Here is a 21,243-nt window from a genome sequence, read left to right as displayed (position 1 = left end):
TCTTGTAAATCATATATGTCTACAGATTCATGATTTTAAACAGATTCATGAATATTTGGAAATTTATGAATGTTTATGAATTTATAAATCTGTATGCGTTCATGAATCTTTGAAGATTAAATACGCGATTCAAAACACTCATCGCTTAAGATTCATATAAATGAATTTCAACGAAAGATTCATGATTCATCGGGCAGGATTGCAGGGCTCATAGGATTAGCTATCTGATTTGCTAATTGGAGTATATCGACAACTAAAATAATGGCAATTAACTAGTGTAAGAGCTACATGCACTATACAACTAATAAAAAATATGATTAATTCCTATGCTACATCCACAAACAAACACCCCGACTGTTCAAGGTGTAGCATAAACACGAACATTTGACATGCGGCCATAGGCCAACTGGTAGCACTGTATAGGTCTGCATTATCGTACCGGTCGTTACTTCAAACAAGAAGATTGCTGAAAGTGATAAAATTAGAAGCTTCATACCAAGTAGAGATGTCCTTCTTCTTTTTTTTTTCTTTTTTGGCTCAACAACCGATGCCGGTCAAGGCCTACCAACCCACTTGTGGGGTTGGCTTTCAGTGACTTATTGATTTCCCCCCATAGCAGGATAGTCAGTCCTACGTATGGCGGCACGGTCTATTTGGGGCTTGAACCCATGACGGGCATGTTGTTAAGTCGTACGAGTTGACGACTGTACCATGAGACCGGCTCAAAGAGATGTCCACACTGAGTAAAAGTGAGTAAGTGAGTTGAATTGGACAAGTTAATATGTTTGCATTCAACTCAGCACAAAGAGTTCACATGCATCTCTCTGTTGCTTATTATATTTTTACGGTTCGATCTTTTCGGGGAAAAAGTGTCTAGTGTAGTATAATCCTGTAGTGAGTCGCTCGGCGCCAAAGAGAATGAGTTAGCTTGATCGCAAAGGAGTAGTAAAAGGAAGTGTACTGTGTATTATTTTTTTTAAATATTCTTCAAAAAGTGAGTAATCGATTCCAATGTATGAATTAACCCATCTAGCCAGATTGAATTTTGGAACTATTTTTGTTTGGTACTTTGTACTAAACGATTCTACAAAATTTGGTACTTGTTATTTTTCTGAATTAGCGAATAAGCGGTCGTAAATTTGAAAGATTTTTAGAATTATAGAACCAAAGCCTACGAGTTAGGAATGTGATAGGAACGATGAAATTGGCATAATTTCGGAGCAATAAAACAAAATGCTTTTAAATCACTTTGTTTTGTTATGACATGCGTCCGATAGCAGAGATATCAAGTCATTGCTTCTATTGCTGTGGAGAAAACTGTGAAACAAGTTATCAATTACATCATGCGTATGTGTTATCGAGGAAAAAAAACATCATGTATGCCCTCCCGCAGGGAAGGTTTGCGTAGATGTACGACCTGGATCAATCGCCAAACAGGCTACTCTTTAATGTTTTGGAGCAAATTCAAAGCATTGGCGATAGTGCTGTTGCAAAACCAAAATTAATGATTAGATAACATACCGAAAAAAGACGTCACAGGCGAAAGAGCACAATGGTTCTACTACCACACGAGGTAAGAATATGACGGCTTCATTACTTCAGTCCTACTTTACCACTTCAAGTGCTACTATCGATGTTCTCTTTTCTTTTTTTCTCAATTTCATCCCCGCAGCAATAATCTACAATTAAAACAGTTCAAATTACACTACTGGATGTTATTGTTTTCCTCCTTTTTCAAACGTGAATATCTATCCACTTTGTCTTACGCTACCTAGACTTACGCTACTTTGCAATAAATGTAATCGACCAACTTTACAACACTCTTCGCTCCGTTTGCCGTTGCCTAACCCGACCCGATCTCTCTAGAGCGCATGCGTCACATGCTCGATCTCCATCAGATCGGCACAGATCTCCTCGATGCGTGTGCCGATCTTTTTCGCCACCTCGTGCTTCTCGTTCGCCGGCAGCTCGAGAAAGCTCCACACCAGATCGCCGTCCACGACGCACCGGCTCGGGTTGATGGGCAGCTTGCGCGTCTGCTTGATCGTACGGTACGCCTTCGGGTTGAGCCCGCACGTGTGCGGGCTGTGCGTCAGCAGCACGTTCTGCAGCATGAACAGCCGGCGGTACGTTTTCTCCGGCAGCGGCAGCACAAACCCGATGCCGCCGTCGAGCGTCGCGAAGAACGTCGTGTGCTTGTTGTCATAGTTGAGCGTGCGCTTCATCACGTCCGTCTCGTGGAAGTCGCACTGCACCCGGAACATGCAGTTCACCTGCTGCCCGAGATGGTAGTCGCTCTTGCGCAGCAGTCGCTGCCCGCCGAACGATTCGCGCGACTCCGGCTGATACATGTAGGTGATCAGATTGCACTGGTCGTCCGACACGAGAAAGCCGAGGTTCGCGTTGTCCACCACGTACTCGACCTGGTACACGTTCAGCGGATGGTAGTCGCGCGACACCACCGACAGCGTCCGGTACTCCTCCTGGAAGCGCAACAGGCTCACCGATTTGTACACGTCCGCCACCAGTATGAGCGACTTGATCGAAACCATCTGGTGCACGAAGATGTTCGTGTCGATGAACGCAACGCCGACCAGATCGTCGTCCTTCATCTGCCACAGGTACACCTTCTGCCCGACGGCACCGACGAGAAAGCCGCACACGTGCGAAATCGCCGACACCGGGCCCTTCTGGTCCTTCACGATCACCTCCTTGAACTTGTGCTTGGTTAGCGGTTTGCCCGGCTCGGGCACCACCTCAATGATGTCGTACAGCAGCAGCCGGCCGCGCGACGTGATGTCCTCGCTGTAGTTAAAGTTCGTGCCGACCGCAATGTACTCCTTCAGCCCGGACCGGGCCCCCTCGTACGTGAGGCTCACGTTCTTCAGCGCTATCACGTGCTCCCACTCCTCCAGATTGATGGACGTTTCGGGGACCACCTCCCAGGCGGCCGGTGTCACGAGCACCACCGAGAACCGGTGCCCCATCGGGTACAGGAACCGCTCGCCCTTGTTCTCCTCGGTCAGCTCCTTGTCCTCCCCGTTGAACCGGTAGTACTTGTTGCATATCTCCTCCGCGTCCATCACCACACAGTACACCTTGTTCTCGCGATGGTACACGATCTGCTTGGGCGAGCTGCGCAGCGGGATCTTGCGCACCGGCCAGACGGAATCGTACGACAGGTAGGTCGGAAAGATGGATATCTTCAGCTCGTACTGCTCGTCGAAGTAGAGGAACCCGTTCGGGCAGTTGACGTTGTTGAACGGCGCGAACGCTTTCATCACGGTGCGCGCGTACAGCCGGTGGGACCGCAGCTCCCCGTGCGCGGTCAGAAACAGGAAGTAGGGCTTCTCGCCACACACCGCCACCCCCGCGTACCCGGACACGTTGGCAAAGTAGCGTATCATGGAAATGTTCTCGTACAGCACCTTCGTGGCGCGTGCCTGCTGCTGCTCGTTCGCCGCATCCGTTGGGCCTGCACCGGGCGGTTCCGGCTCCGCGCCACCGGCCGCTGTCTTGCTATCGAGATTGGCGAACCGTGCCGGGACCGTCCGGAACACCGGACAGGTAACGCTGGTGGATAGCCGCTTGAAGCGCAACTTCAGGTGGCCCTTCGCGTACCGAAACACGCGATAGATCAGCAGATCGTGCTCGAGCCGTATGAAGAGCAGTGGGCGGGATCCGTAACTCCCCAGCGCCACCATCAGTATCTCCTTCGGCAGCAGCGAGGCGGCCACGCCGAAGCTCGCCCCAAACGCACTGCTAGCGTCCTCCTGCGACGCACTCTTGCCCATCGGCAGCGGCACAAACTCCATCGAATCGGACAGCACCTTGTTGCCGTTGCCGACGTTCGTGACCAGGTAGACCAGCTTCAGGTCGGGCATGGAGTAAATCTCCAGCGTGCCGTTGTCGCGCGCCGCAAACAGCCAGTACGTCGGCTTCACCTGCTGCATGTACTTCATCCAGAAGTCAGCGCTGCCCCCGCTCTTGCCCGCGATCGCCATATCCGCCATCGAGGTCATCTTGAACGAGCGGCCCGACTCGCCGTACAGCAGGTCCTCCTCGTCCTCGATCTTCATGTGCGGCTCCGGCTTCATCGACCCAAACCCGCTCGAGTACGCGGACGCGGCGCCGCCCCTGCTGAGATCGTACGCGTCTTCGATCTTCTTCGTGAACAGCCCGGACACGTCCCGGTACGCACTGATCGCGACCACCGCCGGCGTCGGGCTGATCGTGTTCTTGTTCACCGCCAGCCGGGGCGTGCCCTTGCCCTCGCGCAGCGCGAGCGTTATCACGCGCCCCTCGGACGACCGCACGCACACGTACGGATCGACGATCGCGACGGACGCGAGCGGGCAGCCGAGATCGATCGGTATGTTCTGCAGCAGCCGGGTGCCCTGCAGCAGCCGGATCGATTTCGTCGTCACCTGCACGATGAACCGGTTCGTGCCGATGTTGCCCACGTGGATCGTCGGCACCGTCGTCGCGAAGCCCGTGTTTTCGATCTCGTTGATCTCCTCGCCCGTCTGCAGCACCATCGTGCCGCCCTCCTGGGACAGTATCATGAACGCGTGGGTCGAGGGGCCGTCCTCCGCCCTGCGCGCCACCGCCTCATCGAACACCGTCCACACGTCCACGCACCCGGACAGGCCGAAGCTGGTGATGACCTGCGGTTTGATCGAGCTTTGCAGCACGCACAGGGCACCGTTCTTGCCGTGCCCGCTCGACGTCACCACCTCGATGTCGAGCTTGTTCTGCACGATCTGCACGTCGGGCTGGTTTTCCGCGTCCTCCTCCGCCACCCGCTCACCGACCGCCATGTGCGCGATCGGGCCAATGTTCAGCACATTGTCGCACACCTCGAAAATGTAGCTCGTCAGCTGCACGGACGTTTTGTACCCGCTGCCGTACACCTCGAGCTCTTCCTCCTCCAGCCGCGGTCGTTTCGGCTCCTTCTCGACCGCCCCACTGTCGTCGATCGTGATGACCAAGCTTTCGTCCTTCTCCTTGAAGCGAAGCAGCAGCGAGTTCCCGAGCCGGGAGCCAAGGAAAAGGTACTCATCCTCACACACACAGATCTTGGGTAAAGCGGAGAGAAATTTTTTTTGTTAAATTATATGCGCATTTTCGCAAAACAAAACGCACACTTACACAACTCGTCAGCACACTGGCGGCGGCCTTGTTGAAGTGGAAGTTTCTCACACTGCGCATCGAGTCGGCACACAGCGTCAGCACGTACAGCTCGCCGCCCTTGAGCGAGAGGACAAGCTTCTCCGGCTCAATGAAGCAAACCTGCGCCGCGTCCAGACTGATCCGTACGCCGTCCTGTGGTTCTGTTCAACGTAAAATGCTATTAATATCCCGTAAAAGTCTTTCAGCTGTCTTCTAGTGATGGGAAAAATGAAGATTTCGTCGGTTCCGGAATCGGGATCGGTTCCGGAATTGGCTCCGAAATCGAAATCGGCTCCGGCATCGGAATTATCTCCAAAATTAGAATTGATTCCGATTCCAGAGCCAATTCCGACTCCGAAATCGGTTCCGACGTTGACGCCGGAATCGACTCCGGAATCAGAATCGGTTCCAGCATTGGAATTGCCTCCGGAATTGATTCCGAACACGGAACCTGCTAATTCTGATTTTGGAGCTAATTCCAATTCCGGAGCCAATCCCGATTCGGGAGCCGATTCTGATTTCGGAGCCGATTTCGATTCCGAAGCCGCTTCCGATCCTGATCCCCTCATGGAGATTCCCAGACTGATTTCGCTTCTGAAACAACTTATTTTAATTCAACAACCAATTGTCGTTCCAGAACTCATTCCTGATTCCGAAGTCTGAAGTCTGAAGTCAATCCTGAGTTCATTACTGGAGCAAATTGATTCCGATTCCAGAGCCGATTCCAATCCCGGAGCCGATTCCGATCCCGGAATCGGCTCCTGAATAGACTCCGCAATTAACTCCGGAATCGGAATCTGTTCCAGCATCGGAATCGCCTCCGGAATCGATTCCAAATACGGAACCGGTAACGGTTAGGTCCGATTCCGAGCTCCCACCATTACTGTCTTCCTCCTGTACTTACTCAATGGGAAACTTGTGCTGTGATCGGCACTACTGTTCAAGCTAACACCGTACGGTGGGACGCTCTGGTTGAGGTAGATCAGTGAGTTGACGCACATCACCAAACACCCCCCGATCGGTTTGTTGATCGGGATTGCCTGTATGCAATCGAACGGCAGGCTGTTTACCGTCCAAATGACCGGATGTACACGCTGCTGAATGTTTAGCGACAGTGCCACCATCGTGCACGTATCGGAACGAACAGCAATACGACTGCAAGATGGAAAGAGAGAAAGCAGTCAATTTTACTCTTTTGCTGAACGACTTTCGCTCAAAGTGACTGCACAACCTACCCCGGAAACGTTCGTACTGGCTCGTACAGTATCAGCAGCGTCGGCTCGTAGTACCCGTGCAGGAACTGTATATCGATCACGTTGTCAATCTTCTCGTCCAGATCCTTCAGCTCGATGATGTATGACGCCAGGATGGGCGTCTTGGCCACCAGCTGCATCGGCGCCTTCTTGATCGGCTTCACGTCCTGCAGCTCGATCTCGTCCAGCGAGCTGTCCTTGCGGAACGGCAGCACCACCAGCTTGCGCCCGTACACCAGCATCACCGCGCACCGGTTGTCCGGATCGACGCGCACCATAGGTATGTGGTAGTGGCCCGTCCAGCCACCGCGGATGTCCTCATCCTCGAAGTAGTGCAGCGACAGCGTCTTGAGATCGAAGTTGTCCGGATCGAACTGTACCACCGAGAGCTTCGCGTCCGGAAAGCTAATGAGCAGCGCATCCCGCAGCGAACCGGCCAGCGATACCGATTGCATCGATTTGATGTTACCATTCAGCCGGTACGATGCCACACATTCCAGCTTCATGTTCGGGGGTCGTGCCGCTGCAATCAAGAGAATGGAGGTTTGAGACGAGATTGGCAACAAGGGGCGATACACTCCCGCAGGAGGCCGCGAGCTTACCCGTGTACTTGTCCCGCGTGGCCGGATCCGCGTCCGGGATGACGCGGTACACCTTGAGCACGTTGGCACCGCCGGTAACGAGCGATTTTTCATTGTGGTTGAAGAAATGGCACGTCAGCGAAAACTCGACCGCCGTCGCTTCGTGCGGCTGCTTGCACAGGGAAAACATTGCCGTTGCCGGCGCTTTGGAGACTGGGAGAACCTCAGGCCAAACTCAATGGTGGAGCACTTTCCTTCACTGATTCCCCCTGCACTTAAATCATTCCGGGCAAGCAGGAAAAACTACACTATTTTACTGTTTTTGTACGTGAATGGATGCAAAAATGTTGCCCGCTAGTACGGAAAACAACAATAGCCGGCGTGTATGTTTGACAGTTGTCGGTGTGATGAAGAGGGGGGGGGAGCTTTATGGCATCCCTTCGGGAACGGCGTGCTATTTGCGATGCGCTGCTTTTATGGCACATTGCACGAAAGCGCTCGATCGCGTGGATGACGCATATGAAATGAACGTTGCGGGGTTACTTTTAATTGTTATTCAGAGCGTCCAAACTAACAGTTTTTGTGTCGAATATACTAGTGTTGGATAAATCTTATTCAGATTCATAAATCTAAGTGAATCTTTGGACTGATTTAATGAATCTAAATCTAAATTGGAAAGAACTTCAACCTAATCTCGAATGATTCATGAATCTCAAAAGAATGTTATATCTCGAAAGATTTACAAATATCTAGAGATTCATGAATCTCTAAAAAATCTTGAAGCTTGTGCTTTTTATTTTTCTTTTTCTTGGCATAACAACCTACGTGGTCATGTCAGCCTATACAGTCTTTCTAGACTTCTTGGCTAGTACCACGTAGTTGGATAGTTTGTTTAGCTACGGAGAGACGGTAAATGCGAGGCTCGAACCCAAAACGGGTAAGTTTTCAGTAGGATTTGCCAAACTCAATATTTTGCAAATCATACATCTCTAAAGATTCTTGAATCCCTGAAGATATATGAATTTTAATGGATTTATGAGTCTTTTAGGTTCATGAATATTTAATGATTCATGAATCCTTGGAGATTGGACTCGAAGTTCGAATCACCCATCACTGAAGATTCATATGAATGAATCTCAACGAAAGATTAATGAAACCCAACACTAGAATGTACCTCATTGTCAGTAGCAAAGTTTTTAACGTAGTTTTTATTTAAGTTTTTTGAATTTTAAAATTTGATAACACATTTTGATTTGATTTAATTTTTTTTAACATATTTTGATAACTTTTTTTACGATACAGGGTTTTCACGATTTTTTGATCGTATCCCATAGATTTTAGTTCGTTCCCATAATTTATTGATATTTTCCGAGTGGATATGAATACAATTGGACCAAAAAAATCTGTGAAACGACCAATAAATCGTGAAAACGCACCAACAAAAAATGAGAATCCACTAAAAATTCCCATCAATCCCATCAAACCCTGTAATTACCGAACAATCTTTGCAATATCTTGTTGATCTGAATGATTGTAATGATTTTTGAAGAACACGTGTGTTATCGATGTGTAAAATTGCATTTTCTTTTCAATTTTAGCTGTTTTGCTGGTTAATAGCAATTAACAAATAGCAATTATTGATGCAATGAAGGAACACATAATGTCACTCTTCCTCATTGAATGTGATACATATTTTTTCATACTTGTGTAATCAAGCATAACATTATTATACGAAAAACTTTATCCAATTATGCAAAAAAATTCTATCCTGAAGTTGATACCAATGTTGACTTCAAATAGTTTTTTTGAAAGGAAAACTTAGTTACCCAATATCGAGGCAAAACAGTTCATGCGTTGCGAATGATCATCCGTGATTTATTTGTTTATTTATTTACAGAAAACCACAGCGAATTAATTTCCCACAATCTAACCCACGAACGGGTGGCAGGATGAGTCATCCGATAACAACAGAGTCCAAAGGGGTTCCTTACCACTCCAAATACATTTTTTCAACTCTCTCCGATACTTACCTCTGCTAGCACTCGTCATCAAAAATAAAAATACGTCTTCACCTTACATGTGATATATTTTTCGGGATAAAATTGAAGCCAAAAAAGGAAGAAAAAAGCATATTATTTTTTTTTTCGATTAGCAGCAAATTGCGGGTTTCCCCCGGTTTGCAAATATATATTAAAACATTCCATTTCAAACGGTTTCCTTCCCGTCCCGATTTTCCACTTTCTTTATATATATATAATTGGCATTGGTTGTACAAATACCTGCTATAATAATAGTAATAGTGTGATCATTTTAATGTTGCAGTTGATCTGTCTGTGTGCGGGTGCGCGTGTTGCGGTCGGCACCCTCATCGGCACACTTGTGTCGTAACGCAACGCACCCGTCATTAATATGTACAAAGTAAATTCATATTCATCATCATCATCCTCATTCTTATCGTCTCCTCCGCCGTATCTCTCTAATCATAAAACAAACAATCGGAAGGGGATGGGGCGGCTTCCCTAGCACATTACCACTAATATAGATATATATATACTTTTTTCTTCTTTTTTTTCTTTTTTTCTGTGTTGTGTTGTGTTAAAAAATAGCAATAACTTGATTTTCATGCCCACCCCACGACAAACTATTAGCACCTTCTTATCTCTCTCTCTCTCTCGCGCCACATCCACAATAACGGGTTTTGATATCGCGCGGGGTCCTCATTTTTTATCATTTTTTTTCGCTCCTTCTCTTCCTCTCTCTCTCTCCCCTTCTCACTTAACTCTAGCTGGCTAGAATATGTATGTTGCGTCGCGTGCATATGTATGTTTCGCATACTTTTGCTATCGATTTAACGCAAATGTTTGAATGTATAATTGCTTAACCTACTTCCTACTCGTCTCCTTAGCTTGCCCCGCCAACGAATTGTGTGTGTGTGTTGTTATTATTATTTAGGTTTAATATATTATTCGTATCGCTTTATGTATGTTTTAGTTGTTTTTTTTATGTTTCGAAAACTAAACGCGCACGCTTTAACGCTTACTAAACCAATCTTTTACCAAAGCAAATCAAACTTTCTTCAATACTTCTCTCTAGTGGATCAGTTTTAAATTGCTTCCTACGCGTCTCCTCCTTTAATCCTCCCTTTTTTGATGGTTTAATTTTTGTTTTATATTTTGTTGTTTGTTTTAGTGCATTTTGTCCACAATTACTTTACAACCTGCTTCCTGTATGTCCCACTGTAAGTGATCTTTCCCTCTTCCCCCAGAATCTTATGTGAAAAATAAAATTAATAACAGTAAAGAGAAAAAAAACACGGAAGATAAATATAAATATACAACTCCTAGAACAGAGTCAGCTCGCACGCAACACCTAAGCAATAAAAAGGGGATGGGGATGTGTAATAAGTGTAAATATGCGGATTTTAAAGAAACTAAATATATGATTGTAACAAAACACCTTCCCCCGTGCTTCGTAATGAGGCAAAACGATCAAATCCGGTTGAAATCTATTTTTCGCTTTCTTTTTGAGCAGGAGGAGAAGGACGCCGCAACGCAACGCAACCGGGGGGGAGTGGCCAAATAATAGTAAGTTCATAATTCACAAAAAAAACAGACAATCACCTACAACTCTTACTACTTAAAATGGGATTTGTTGTTCGCTTTTTGTCTGATATAAACGGTAGGGGGGGGGGGGGGGTGGTGGTGTCATCTATTTTCCTCTTTTTGTCTTTCAAAGCACACACACGACAAAACCCGCCGAAACGGTTATGAAGCTTCACGTCATAGCTGTGCTTTTTTTTGCGCGCTGTTTGTTTTCACTGCGCCGTTACAGTGTCCTGTTTTTTCCCCCTAATGCCAAGACACGATTGCACGTTTAATTATGAGAAGTAGTAGAAGCAGCAGCAGTAGGGGAAGGCCCACAACACACCACCCGAGCGGGGCATGGGGCGTACGGCGGAGTAGAGTCGGTTTTATGATGAGTTGCATAAACCAAAAATAAGCAGGAAAACCCATACCCCGCACAGAGGAGCATGGGGGGGGGGGCTTGTTAGGTTAAGTGGCATGTTGGGCCGGTGGTGGGCCACTATGTGCGCTCACTCGCGCCCTCTATCACAGCAGCAGCAGCAGCAGCAGCAACGTAAACGCGGAACACATTTTTTCAAATGCTTTGCGCTTTGGCCGGTTGGTGAGAAATGGTGTTACCGCCACCGCCTAGCAATATTGCGCAATAGAAAGGCATTCGTGGTGGTGAGGGACTTTGCTTGGTGGGAAGGGAAATGGGGATCCGAAACCGGGGCAAAATAGTCCCCCCTTTTCGCTATGATTGTCAGCGCAAAACACGATCGATCGCGTGCGCGCCGCCTGTGATTGAATAAAGTTTACCGAATCGAACACTGTTACGGAATCATATTCCACGCGTATAATCGCGAGAGGGAGAGAGAGGGTAATGAGGGTGGAAAGTGGAGGGTAAATCCAATCCATTACCTCCCCCACTTAAGTGCGAAAAAAAAATACAAAAAACAGAACAAGTGTCTTATGCTACAGCTGGTGGTGCTGCAATTATAAGGGTTTTTGGAGTGTACTTACAAGTGCACACACACACACACAGACACACATTTATGTAAACTTTCACTTTTGCGGCACTGCAACCCGACCACCCCCACCAACAACAGGGGAAGAAACAAACACAAAAGTGCGAAACTTCCTATCACAATCCATTTCGACAAAATGACACGTACACATATCTCCAGCTCCGTCAGTGAAGGGTGGGGTAGGTTGGTACGGTAAGCCCACAGCTGAGAAAAACTGAGCGAAGCCAGCCCCAAGGAGAGAGTTCATTGACTCCCGCGATCGGTTCGAATTCGGTTCGGGATGGGGGGGTGGGGGGTCGGTTATACACGATCGCCACCTTCGCCACTGATTGCGGCAAATTATTGGCCTCCCATCAGCCCCTCTGCTTCATGGCTGGTGGAGAGCTTCTTTGCCCTTTTTGTGTGAGAAGAAAGAAAGAGAGACAAAAAGCCGTTTAATATGTACGGAATTTGAATTGATTTGAAGTGAAGCTAGCAATCTGTTTGTCGTTTTTGTGCTGCAAATCTAAAAGGAAACAGCTAAACGATTGTAAACCTTCGCAGTGGGAGTGTTTTTTTTATGTTTTTTTATAAATAAAAGAAAACTGAATAATTGTTCGTTTATTGAAGTAAATTAAAAATAGTTTACGCATTTAATTCAATTAAAAATCCTACCACTGAAAATTCCAATGTAGTTCCTGTTGGTGTAGAAAATAACCCAATATGAAAATCTCCTATCGCGCCAAAACATAATCCAATCCAATCCAAATTCAAGCGACATCCAATTGGAAATTCAAGCGATTTACAGCGCACTATCAATAGTGCTTTCGAAATAAAACCAAATAAAAAAGAAAACCCTAGCAATAAAAAAAAGGTACAATCACTTTTCGTGTCTGTCCCTCTTTCCCTTACGCGGGAAAAAGGCGGCTGCAAAATAATAATAATAAAAAGAAGAAGAACAAAAACCATCACACACTGCTACTAATCAAGTTCCATTTGAATGATTTGCTTTGCGAAAGTGACCACCACCGAGAGAGGCTAGCCTATACACATAAAACACAACAAAAAAGTCTAATCTCCGTCCAACACACACAAACACACACATAACATCCCACTGCTGTCTTTCTCTCTCTCTCTCTCTCTCTCTCTCTCTCTCTCTCTCTCTCTCTCTCTCTCTCTCTCTCTCTCTCTCTCTCTCTCTATCGCTCTCTGTGTCCTATCATCTTCACTACAGCTGCCAAATGGCATGTAATTTGCTCACCCCGTAAACGGAAACAACTTTCAAAAACCCACCCCCCGCGCTGTTTCCCGCCGCTTCTTCAATCCGCCCCAGCTATTGGGCCAGTTGCAAATATCGAATCGATCATCTCACACCGTGCCAAAGGTAGAAAGGGATGGGGGAGAAGACGGGGGGGAGGGAGTGGATCACATCTCTTCTGCATATTATGCGCCGTACACGATTGACGTACGCTGCGCCCGCTGGTTTTTCGGTGAAGGGTGCAACAAACCGCCAAATGAACTTTCATCTCTCCACGTCGTCACCAGGGCAACCGGGGGATGACCTCAGGTTTGCATACAAATGCACCTCCTCCTTGGGATTGCACCATCTTTTCGTCGTTGGTACCACAGTGGACACACCACACCGTTGCGGTACACAAATAAATATCGCATCTTCATCTTGGTTTCCCACCCGCTACCATCCCACCATGAAGCATTAGAAAATGCATCGCAACACCGTAAACCGTGAAAAGGACGGCTCTGTACGTGTATGTGTTTGTGCACACAAAAAAGAGAAAATGCATTATTGCATCGACGACCCTCACACGTTGTGCTTGTGTCTGCGCGCAAACCACCCAACCTGACAACTGCGGGGTGGGGGGAGGTGGCGTGTGTTAGGATTGTTCGGTGCCCTTCTCTTTTTGCACGTACTCCCCTTCCCCACCCCTTATTTCTACTTTTTATCCTATTGGTATTAGTGCAAACACAGGTTTAGCGCAACGTTTTAACGCAACAGCGTCTTTCCCGCTCGTGGAACGGGGGGTGGTGCAAGGCCTACTTTGCGTGTGGCGCTTCTCAATCGCTCGCTCTCTGTCTTTCCTTTCGTTCCGTTGGACGCATCATTATGCTGGGTGGGAATGCCGTAAACGAAGCAAGGAACGTGAAAAGCCTCCGATTGATGGGGTAATGGGCACAAACACAGACGGAAGCGGCAGCAGCAGCCGCTAAACCAATTCAGCCTCCTTTCCTATCCCCCCCCCCAATACGGGAGCAGGAAGAGAGCGGAGCTACTTATGCTTTAAGCGCGCGCCCCTTTACTACCGATCGTCCGGCTGCTGCTTGCGCGTATTTCTCTTGCGCGATCTTCAACCTAGACACGATCGCGAACCACACCGCAGTGTCCACTTACTCTTGGCGCTGCTTTTTCATCCTTTCTCTTCTATGCAATATGCTTCTTCTTCCCCCTGCTCTGCCCCATCTTTCTAGGGAGAGATGTAAAGATGATACGCGCGTCACGCGCATCGAACCAGAGGGGGGGGGGGACTGCTAACAGGCCCTTCTTCTTATTGCTCTTCTCAAGCTTCTCACTCACACTGACCGGGAGGGGGGTAGTGAAGGGGTGAGTTTTATGGTTCGCTCCTCTTCCTTCCTTCTTCTAAGCTCAATTCGCTAATGATCGTGATGTTCGATGCAAAGTACCGTTTTGCCACCCGGTTGGGGAGATGATACGAACCGATCACCTCTAACCCCCCCGCCACCCCTTTTTTACGCCCCACTCTACTCCCTTTAGCCATAATTTTTACGTGTGTGTGTCTGTGTCTGTGTGTGAAGGTATTAAAAAGGGTCAAAAGAGGAAACCGCGGATAAGGCGATTGGGAGCTAAACTAACTGCTGCTGCTGCTGCTACTCTTTCTCCGCAACGGTCAGTGGCTTTTCCCACACCCCACGAGAACAGAAGAGGGAGGGAGGGTTTTTAAATTCGAAATTCGAGCCTAACCTAACCGATAAATAGTTTGATTTGTGAATGTGAATGGAAAATGGGAGCTGCTGCTGCTTCCGTTACTTCTAAAAGACTACTTCTATGTAAGAGGCACTACCCGCGCGCACAAACACTCATTCAACCCTACCATTACCCGTTTACTGCCCCTCTCGCTGCTGTAAAAAAAAAAGGAGAAAACATTCGATTTTTTCACATTTTTACGCAGACATCCCATTTTGTTCCCTCCCCAGCGACTTAGGTTAGATATTCTACTATCACGTCCGTTGTTTTTTGCTTTTGCTCTATCTGTCTGCAAACAAACCTCCCTCCGCCTGCCCGCGCGCGCACGCCGCCACCAGCATTAGTTACACCGTCATCGTCAGGTAGCCGCGCTGGCCGTGATGCTGCAGCTGGCTGGACAGCAGGGAGCCGCCCGCATCCGGCCGGGCGTCCTTCTGCGCCTGGGCCGCACAGAACACGTCCGGCGTCGAGACGGAGCGGGACAGGTTGCCGAAGCTAAAAATCGAAACCAACGACGTTATCCGGTCGATGCTCTCGACCGACGGGGCCGGCGCTGGGGCGGCCGCGTCCGTTTCCTCCGGGTGCTGCTGCTGCTCCACTTCCGGCTCTTCCGCCGGTGCGGTGTTGCTGCCGCCGCCGCCGCCGCCGCTCGTGCTCAAATTTTCCGCCTCCAGCTGCTGGTTGACGCACGCGGACAGGGTTTCCGCGTCGCCCGGGCAGATGGTTTCGTGCGGGGACGAGTAGAACTGTGGCTGGGGGCAGAGGGCCGGCGTTAGGGGACGCGGTTGCTGCTGCTGGTTGTCGATCGTTTTGAGCCGCTTGGCGGACAGGAGCGGTATCGGGTGGATGCGGTCATCGGTCGCGGCCTGCTGGTCGGGCAGCTCCACCGCCGACCGGTCCCAGTCGGACGAGCGGCGCCGTTTCGCGGGTACCGACGGGAACGTTTGCTGCTCGTCGTCCCCTTCCGTCCGGTGTCTTCGGCGCCGTCGCTCGTGCCGGGCCGTGCGCCGATCGTCCAGATCGAAGTAGCGCAGCGCACCCTTCGACCGGACGGCCGACTCGAGCTGCTTTCTGGCCAGTTCCGGCTGGTGGTCGGCCGCTTCCTGCTTCCGCCGGTGGCAGGACAGATCCTGGCAAGTGTTTTCCTCCTCCTCCTCCTCTTCGTCCTCTTCCTCCTGCTCTTCCTCTTCCTCGTCGTGATGGTAGTGGAACGGGGACGCTGCCGCCGGCAGGAACGAAAAGGAACTGCCGATGTTCTCCTTGTTATCCTCGGGCGCACCGATCCAGGGCGCCAGCGCGGGCAGCAGGAACAGATGGGCGGCCACATCCTGGCACGTTGATGTTTGCTTCTCCTCCTCTTCCTCCTCCTCGTCCGCCTGCTCGTGCGTGGTTCCGGCGGGTGCTGCTGCTGAGGGGGAACCGTTGTTGCGGCACATGTTGAGCGGTTCCAGCGGTCCCAGGCTCCCGATCGTCGTAGGCAGAATGGTAGTGGTGTTGGTGGTGTCACAATCGTACGAAAGGGTCGTCGTGGCCCCGTCCTCCTCCTCCACCGGGTCCACTAGCTCCTCCACGGGGCTGCATCGCGCGGCGAGCAGTTGCTGCTGCTGCTGCTGCTGCTGCTGCTGCTGCTTCTCCTCCTCCTCTTCCAACCCACTACTACACTTGCTGTTGTTGTTGTTGTTATTGCTACAGTCGTCATCGCAGCCGCCGTCATCAGCCGGGGAACCGTCACAGTGCCCCGCCAGCAGGTAGGCCGCATTCTGCTGCTCCTGCATCAGCTGCTGATGATGGTGTTGCTGCTGCTGCTGCTGCTGCTGCTGCAGATAGTGACCGTGCACGATGTGGTACGCTTCCTCCATGAAGATGTACCGCGCCTTCTGCAGCACGGTCGCGACCAGCAGGTTCTTGTGCAGCGAGACGCCCCCGCGGCACACCCGCGATTGGGCGATCTTCGCCAGCGAGATGCCGATCAGCCGCTGGGCTTCCGCCATCGTTTCGATTTTGGACGCCGTCTTCGGTGCCGCTGCTATCGGGCGGCCACTGCTGCAGCCGTTGGCGGTGGGGTCAGTGTACGGGCCCGTCGCACCGCAGCGCACGGCAGGCGACGGTGGCGGCGGCCGGAGCGGATGCTGCTGCTGCTGCTGCTGCTGCTGCCGCTCGCTGTGTCTCGCCGTCCGAGACACAATCGACACCGGTGCTTGCTTGGTACGTATTTTGACCGCTTCGGGCAACCGCACGTCACAACGGGGGTAAAGATGGCGCTGGCGGCACGCGCCCGACTGCTTTGATTGATCGCTGCACTGTCAGCGGGCGCACACATGCACACACACACACCAACACGCGCACTGCTTTATACGAGGATTAACCTTCTTTTATCGTTGTGTATCGCACCGAAATTGCCGTTTGTCAAGGACGCAGTAAAAGCGCCTAACTGCCACTGTCGATCATTTAACACACATACACACACAGCCCGCACAGCAAAAACTGGTATTAATTCAAGGCCGCGCACACACACGCACTAGCACACGATTCGTGTTAAACGGTTGCACTTAACAGATCAATTCCTTCTGCCTTTTGTTAGATTGCGTTATGCTTAATGCTTAATCATCACACTAACACAAACATGCACTGCTGCGATGGCGGTCGCCTAATTAGATGAACATTTCCACTCAGCAGGGGTATCCCGCCGTTTTGCCAAGACACACACGCTCGAGAAGGAAGCAAACACGCTCCGACACGTTCATTAGCGGCCCGCACTCACAACCAATTAATGGCCGCTCGTGATATATAATCCGATCTGCCTCGATGACGCACACACAATCTACTGGCGGCCGCACACAACAGATGACATTTGCGATCTGTCGATCACACACACATTCCTTCTGCTTCTCTTTCTCACACACGCTATCTCTCGCTCTCTACCGCACGCCAAGCGATGCTGCGGTGTGCTTTGATAGTGTCGTGCTACGCTGCTCCTCACACCAGCACACACCGTCACACAACTGGACAAAAATCCACAAAATCGGACCCGCTACCACACTTCGCACACTCACGGCGCTCTCCCGCTCTCTCGCACTCTTCGCAGTGTACGTTGCACGGGCCCAAGAAGCGCGTAATTATTATTCACCCCTTATTATCTCCTGTGTACGGCCTGCGCGGCACTCTCATTCATTCGTAATCTCCTTTCCCCAACCGCTCACCGCTCGCTCCTGCTCACACACACACACACACACACTTGTTCCGTAGCTGATCGCGTGCGCGCTCGCTCACTCTCGCACTCTCGCAACAAGTCATCGGTCACATTCATCAACGCAGATCAAGAGGGCGACGACGACGAATTACCACCAATCGAACAGGCAGCGCGACGGATGATGATGATGACGACGATGCCGATGATGATGGGGTGCTGTCGAATAGCCCGTCAAACACACACAGTCACACACATTTACACCGTCACGGATGGGATGATCTTTGGGGCGACCGTCTTTATTGATTGTGGGTCGTGCGCTATCTCGCTCTTGCACTAATTTATTCACTACCGTCGTGTGTTGAGCTAATCAATTACCGACCGAGAGCAGGCAATGTGATTCGGGGCGTACAATTTACAGTTGCGTTTGTAATTTCAATCACTTGATATAAAACCAATCGTTGATAAATGAACGTTTCTGTCAACAGCAAAAATCCGTTACACTGTTTTAGAACTTATTAATGTGCACACCTTTACACCGCTTATCCGTTTTTAGTATTAATGGAAACTGATTTTAAAATTTCACTTTTTGATGCGTTTTTGGAAATTAAATCCCATCCAGAAGCAAATCGTGCATCCACTTTCTTTAAATGCACCGAGCGCACACTCAATCGCCAAGAGCGCTGCAGCGCTTGCACAGAACAGCACGACGACGACCCTCCGACGCAAAACGCAAAGCGAAATTAAATGCTCCACAAATAAATCACACCAAAAAAAACCCCACCGGAATGGTGTGGTTACGGTCGCGAAGACACGTCACGTAGCGGAGAAGCAACCTTTGCTCGAAATTGCAACCACCGTCAGCACCGACACACCACCCTTTGCCGCCACACGACACGACAAACGGTTTCGTTTTGTATATTTTACTACTGCTTCCTTTTTGCCTTCCCCCACCACACCGCACAATCCCACTGACAGGCCTTTCACCTACACACACACAGACACGACGATGAATGACTGCGGTCTGGCTGTTTCTCGGAGGGGGGTGGGTCACTCTCCACACACACGTTCTGGCGCGTTTGCTCTGACTGGTGCGAACAGCACAACGCGGAGCACCGTCTGCACGTGGTTCGAACGGTTCGGTTTCTGTTGCAAGACTGCGAGACTTTGATCCGTTTATCACGCGGAATACCCCCTGGGCGCGCGCGATTCGGTGCATGATGCCACACACAATCGCCGACGACGACGACGACGACGGTGACGGCGAGGACGCCGTTCGAAAGAAGAAGGAGCCAACACATCATCGTAACCGCTCCGCCGCATTCCCTCCCGTTGTACCCTTTCTACCATCGTACGCTCTCTCTCTCTCTTAAACACATTACACATAAAAGTCGCGTGCTCACTCTCTTGCGGGCACCCTTCTTACACCCTTGCACGCACACTTCCGTTTAACACGCCGCTACAAAACAACAACAGCAGCAAGAGCAACAATAACACGGCCGCCGCCGACAACGACGATGAGCTTTGATGAGTGTTTTTGTTGTTGCTGTATGTTGTTTGTCTCCGCGAGAGAGTGCGCCCGTTCTCGCACTTCGCACGCTGTCTTTGTGGGCGCTCTTCTTTTTGCACCATGCACACTGCTCCTCACGTGCTGACCGGGAGGCTGGGTGTGAGTGCCACTGAGTGTGTGTGGCGGAGAGTGCGATAGAGAGCGCAACAAAAGGAGAGAGCGAGACAGGGCGATGAAGGGGAAATTATCACTCTCTTCCGATCGGACGCACCGCCGTAAAAAAAAAACGCATAACCGCACACGTTTTGTTTTGTTGCCGTTTTGGGCCGATATCGCACTCTCTCTGTCTCTCACACCGCGATGGACGGCGCACTCACTTGACTAACCTTTCCCAAATGAGCATACACGGTGCACAAACACACACACACACACTTACACCCAGATTATTGTAAACCACACCGCGCGCGCTTTCTTGCTACGTTGTGTTGATTGTTTCTTCTTGCTCTTCTTTCTACACTCTATTATTTTTGTTGATAGATTATATGCACTCACGCGACGCGCGCCCACCGTCTCTCGCTATCTCCCTCACACCCTTACTCTTCCTTCTCTCTTCTTCCGCTCATTGGATTTGGCTCTCGTTTTATGTGTGCCACCAGCAGCAAAAACACACACGATAGCCAAACAAACACAGCCGTCACCGCCACACATGACGTTTGCGATGACGCTTCACCCTTTTCCCTTCTTCCTCCAACACTCCTCTGCCAGCGCTACCGATACCGTCAATGATGACGACGGCGGTACCTACTACAGATGCTTTTTCGCTCTCTTTTATTCCCGCTCCGCTGTATTCCGTTTTCTTCGCCCCCTATATCGGCAAGGTGAGCAACCGGCGGAGTGGCAGACGAGTGAGAGACAGAGAGATAGAGAGAAAGAGAGAGGCACACATAAACAGGGTTGCACATTGCCACCGGGCACGGGGTGGAGTGGTTGCAACGCAGGGCAAGGTTGTTTGTTTACTCTCCGGGTTTTGTTTCCCCCCTCCCTCTCTCTCTCCCCGTTGCCTCATCTACAACAATAACTCACGAGCGTAAATTCGCTCTCTCTCGCGCGCACGTGTTCACTGCGCCCACAACCACGCGCGTGCTCTCTCTCTCGCGCGCGCACGAAACCCTCAGCCCTAAAAGCCAGAGATTAGCGAAGATCGCGAGCAATGTTCGCGCCTCTCTGTTGTGTCGCTTGGGTTGTGTTGTTTTTTTTTCTTCTTTCCCTGCCGTTGTATTGTTTGGTGTCATACTTTACTCACTCTTGTCGTTGCTCTTTCTTTCCCACAACACGTGCGCTCTCGCTTCTTCGCCCGCACACGTGCAGTTGTTTTTATCTTGTCGATTTTATTTTAATCGCTCTCACTCTGGCTGCATATAATTTTTCCTCTCCCCTCACCCCCCGGGGAACGCAACGAAACTTTCCGTGACTTCCAATACCGTTTGTTCGAGAAATTTGTGCCCTTTTTTGATGTTGTGTTGCTTTGTCTCTTTTGCTTACCTTTTTTCTGTTGTTTTGTTCCTTGTTTTTCAAACGTTTCAAAGCAATAGTCACGGCATGCGGCGCAACCGCTTTTCCTCTCTATTCGCTCTATTCGTAAGAAGCGTCTTGGGTGAAGGGTTCAAACGGGCAGAGGCTGCACTGATTACATGGGGTTTGATGCGATGCTTTATGGCTGCGATGCGGTCGGCTGTATTAGATTGTTGGTCATCTTTGTTTCTTTCCATTCCATGTACCCTTCTATTTCAAAGACACACACACACACACGCGTACACCGTCAACCACATTTGTGGCTTTTTATTCCGATCCGATTTGAAAGTGTATTTGCCCAGCGGCGGGCTTATTGCATTACATATTTTTAAACTGTACATAGTAACGAGCCTGACGTCATCGGCCTACTTCGGCCACCGCCACCGCGCTAAGAAAAACC

General features: G+C 49.8%; 2 protein-coding genes across 2 annotated transcripts; both read right to left on the bottom strand.

The window, feature by feature from the left end:
* Positions 1 to 1,694: 1,694 nt before the first annotated feature.
* Positions 1,695 to 7,399, bottom strand: LOC121599684 (cleavage and polyadenylation specificity factor subunit 1). The gene is made up of 5 exons (XM_041927698.1): positions 7,028 to 7,399; positions 6,408 to 6,948; positions 6,077 to 6,327; positions 5,152 to 5,333; positions 1,695 to 5,078 (listed from the first exon to the last, which is right to left on the bottom strand). The coding sequence occupies exons 1-5, from the start codon at positions 7,194 to 7,196 to the stop codon at positions 1,863 to 1,865; spliced, it is 4,359 nt and encodes a 1,452-aa protein (XP_041783632.1). The 5' UTR covers positions 7,197 to 7,399; the 3' UTR covers positions 1,695 to 1,862.
* A 6,280-nt stretch (positions 7,400 to 13,679) lies between these two features.
* Positions 13,680 to 17,868, bottom strand: LOC121599022 (myb-like protein K). Its single transcript, XM_041926492.1, has 2 exons — positions 17,845 to 17,868; positions 13,680 to 16,874 (listed from the first exon to the last, which is right to left on the bottom strand). Exons 1-2 carry the CDS (start codon positions 17,866 to 17,868, stop codon positions 14,919 to 14,921), a joined length of 1,980 nt encoding a protein of 659 aa, XP_041782426.1. The 3' UTR covers positions 13,680 to 14,918.
* Positions 17,869 to 21,243: the final 3,375 nt, after the last annotated feature.

The sequence above is a fragment of the Anopheles merus genome, chromosome 3L, assembly GCF_017562075.2.
Source record: "Anopheles merus strain MAF chromosome 3L, AmerM5.1, whole genome shotgun sequence".
In the NCBI taxonomy this organism is placed as follows: Eukaryota; Metazoa; Arthropoda; class Insecta; order Diptera; family Culicidae; genus Anopheles; species Anopheles merus.
The sequence above is the reverse complement of the archived record's forward strand: the minus strand, read 5'-3'. Positions and strand labels throughout refer to the sequence as shown.

Excerpts from the sequence above, each read along its gene's own strand:
- LOC121599684 (XM_041927698.1), bottom strand. The coding sequence starts at position 7,196 with ATGTTTTCCCTGTGCAAGCAGCCGCACGAAGCGACGGCGGTCGAGTTT. Across the intron at positions 6,328-6,407 it reads CCAGTACGAACGTTTCCGGG|TCGTATTGCTGTTCGTTCCG; the intron begins GTAGGTTGTGCA and ends TCCATCTTGCAG. Across the intron at positions 5,334-6,076 it reads CAGCACAAGTTTCCCATTGA|AACCACAGGACGGCGTACGG; the intron begins GTAAGTACAGGA and ends TACGTTGAACAG.
- LOC121599022 (XM_041926492.1), bottom strand. The coding sequence starts at position 17,868 with ATGACTTGTTGCGAGAGTGCGAGA. Across the intron at positions 16,875-17,844 it reads CTTGTTGCGAGAGTGCGAGA|TGCAGCGATCAATCAAAGCA; the intron begins GTGAGCGAGCGC and ends GCCCGCTGACAG.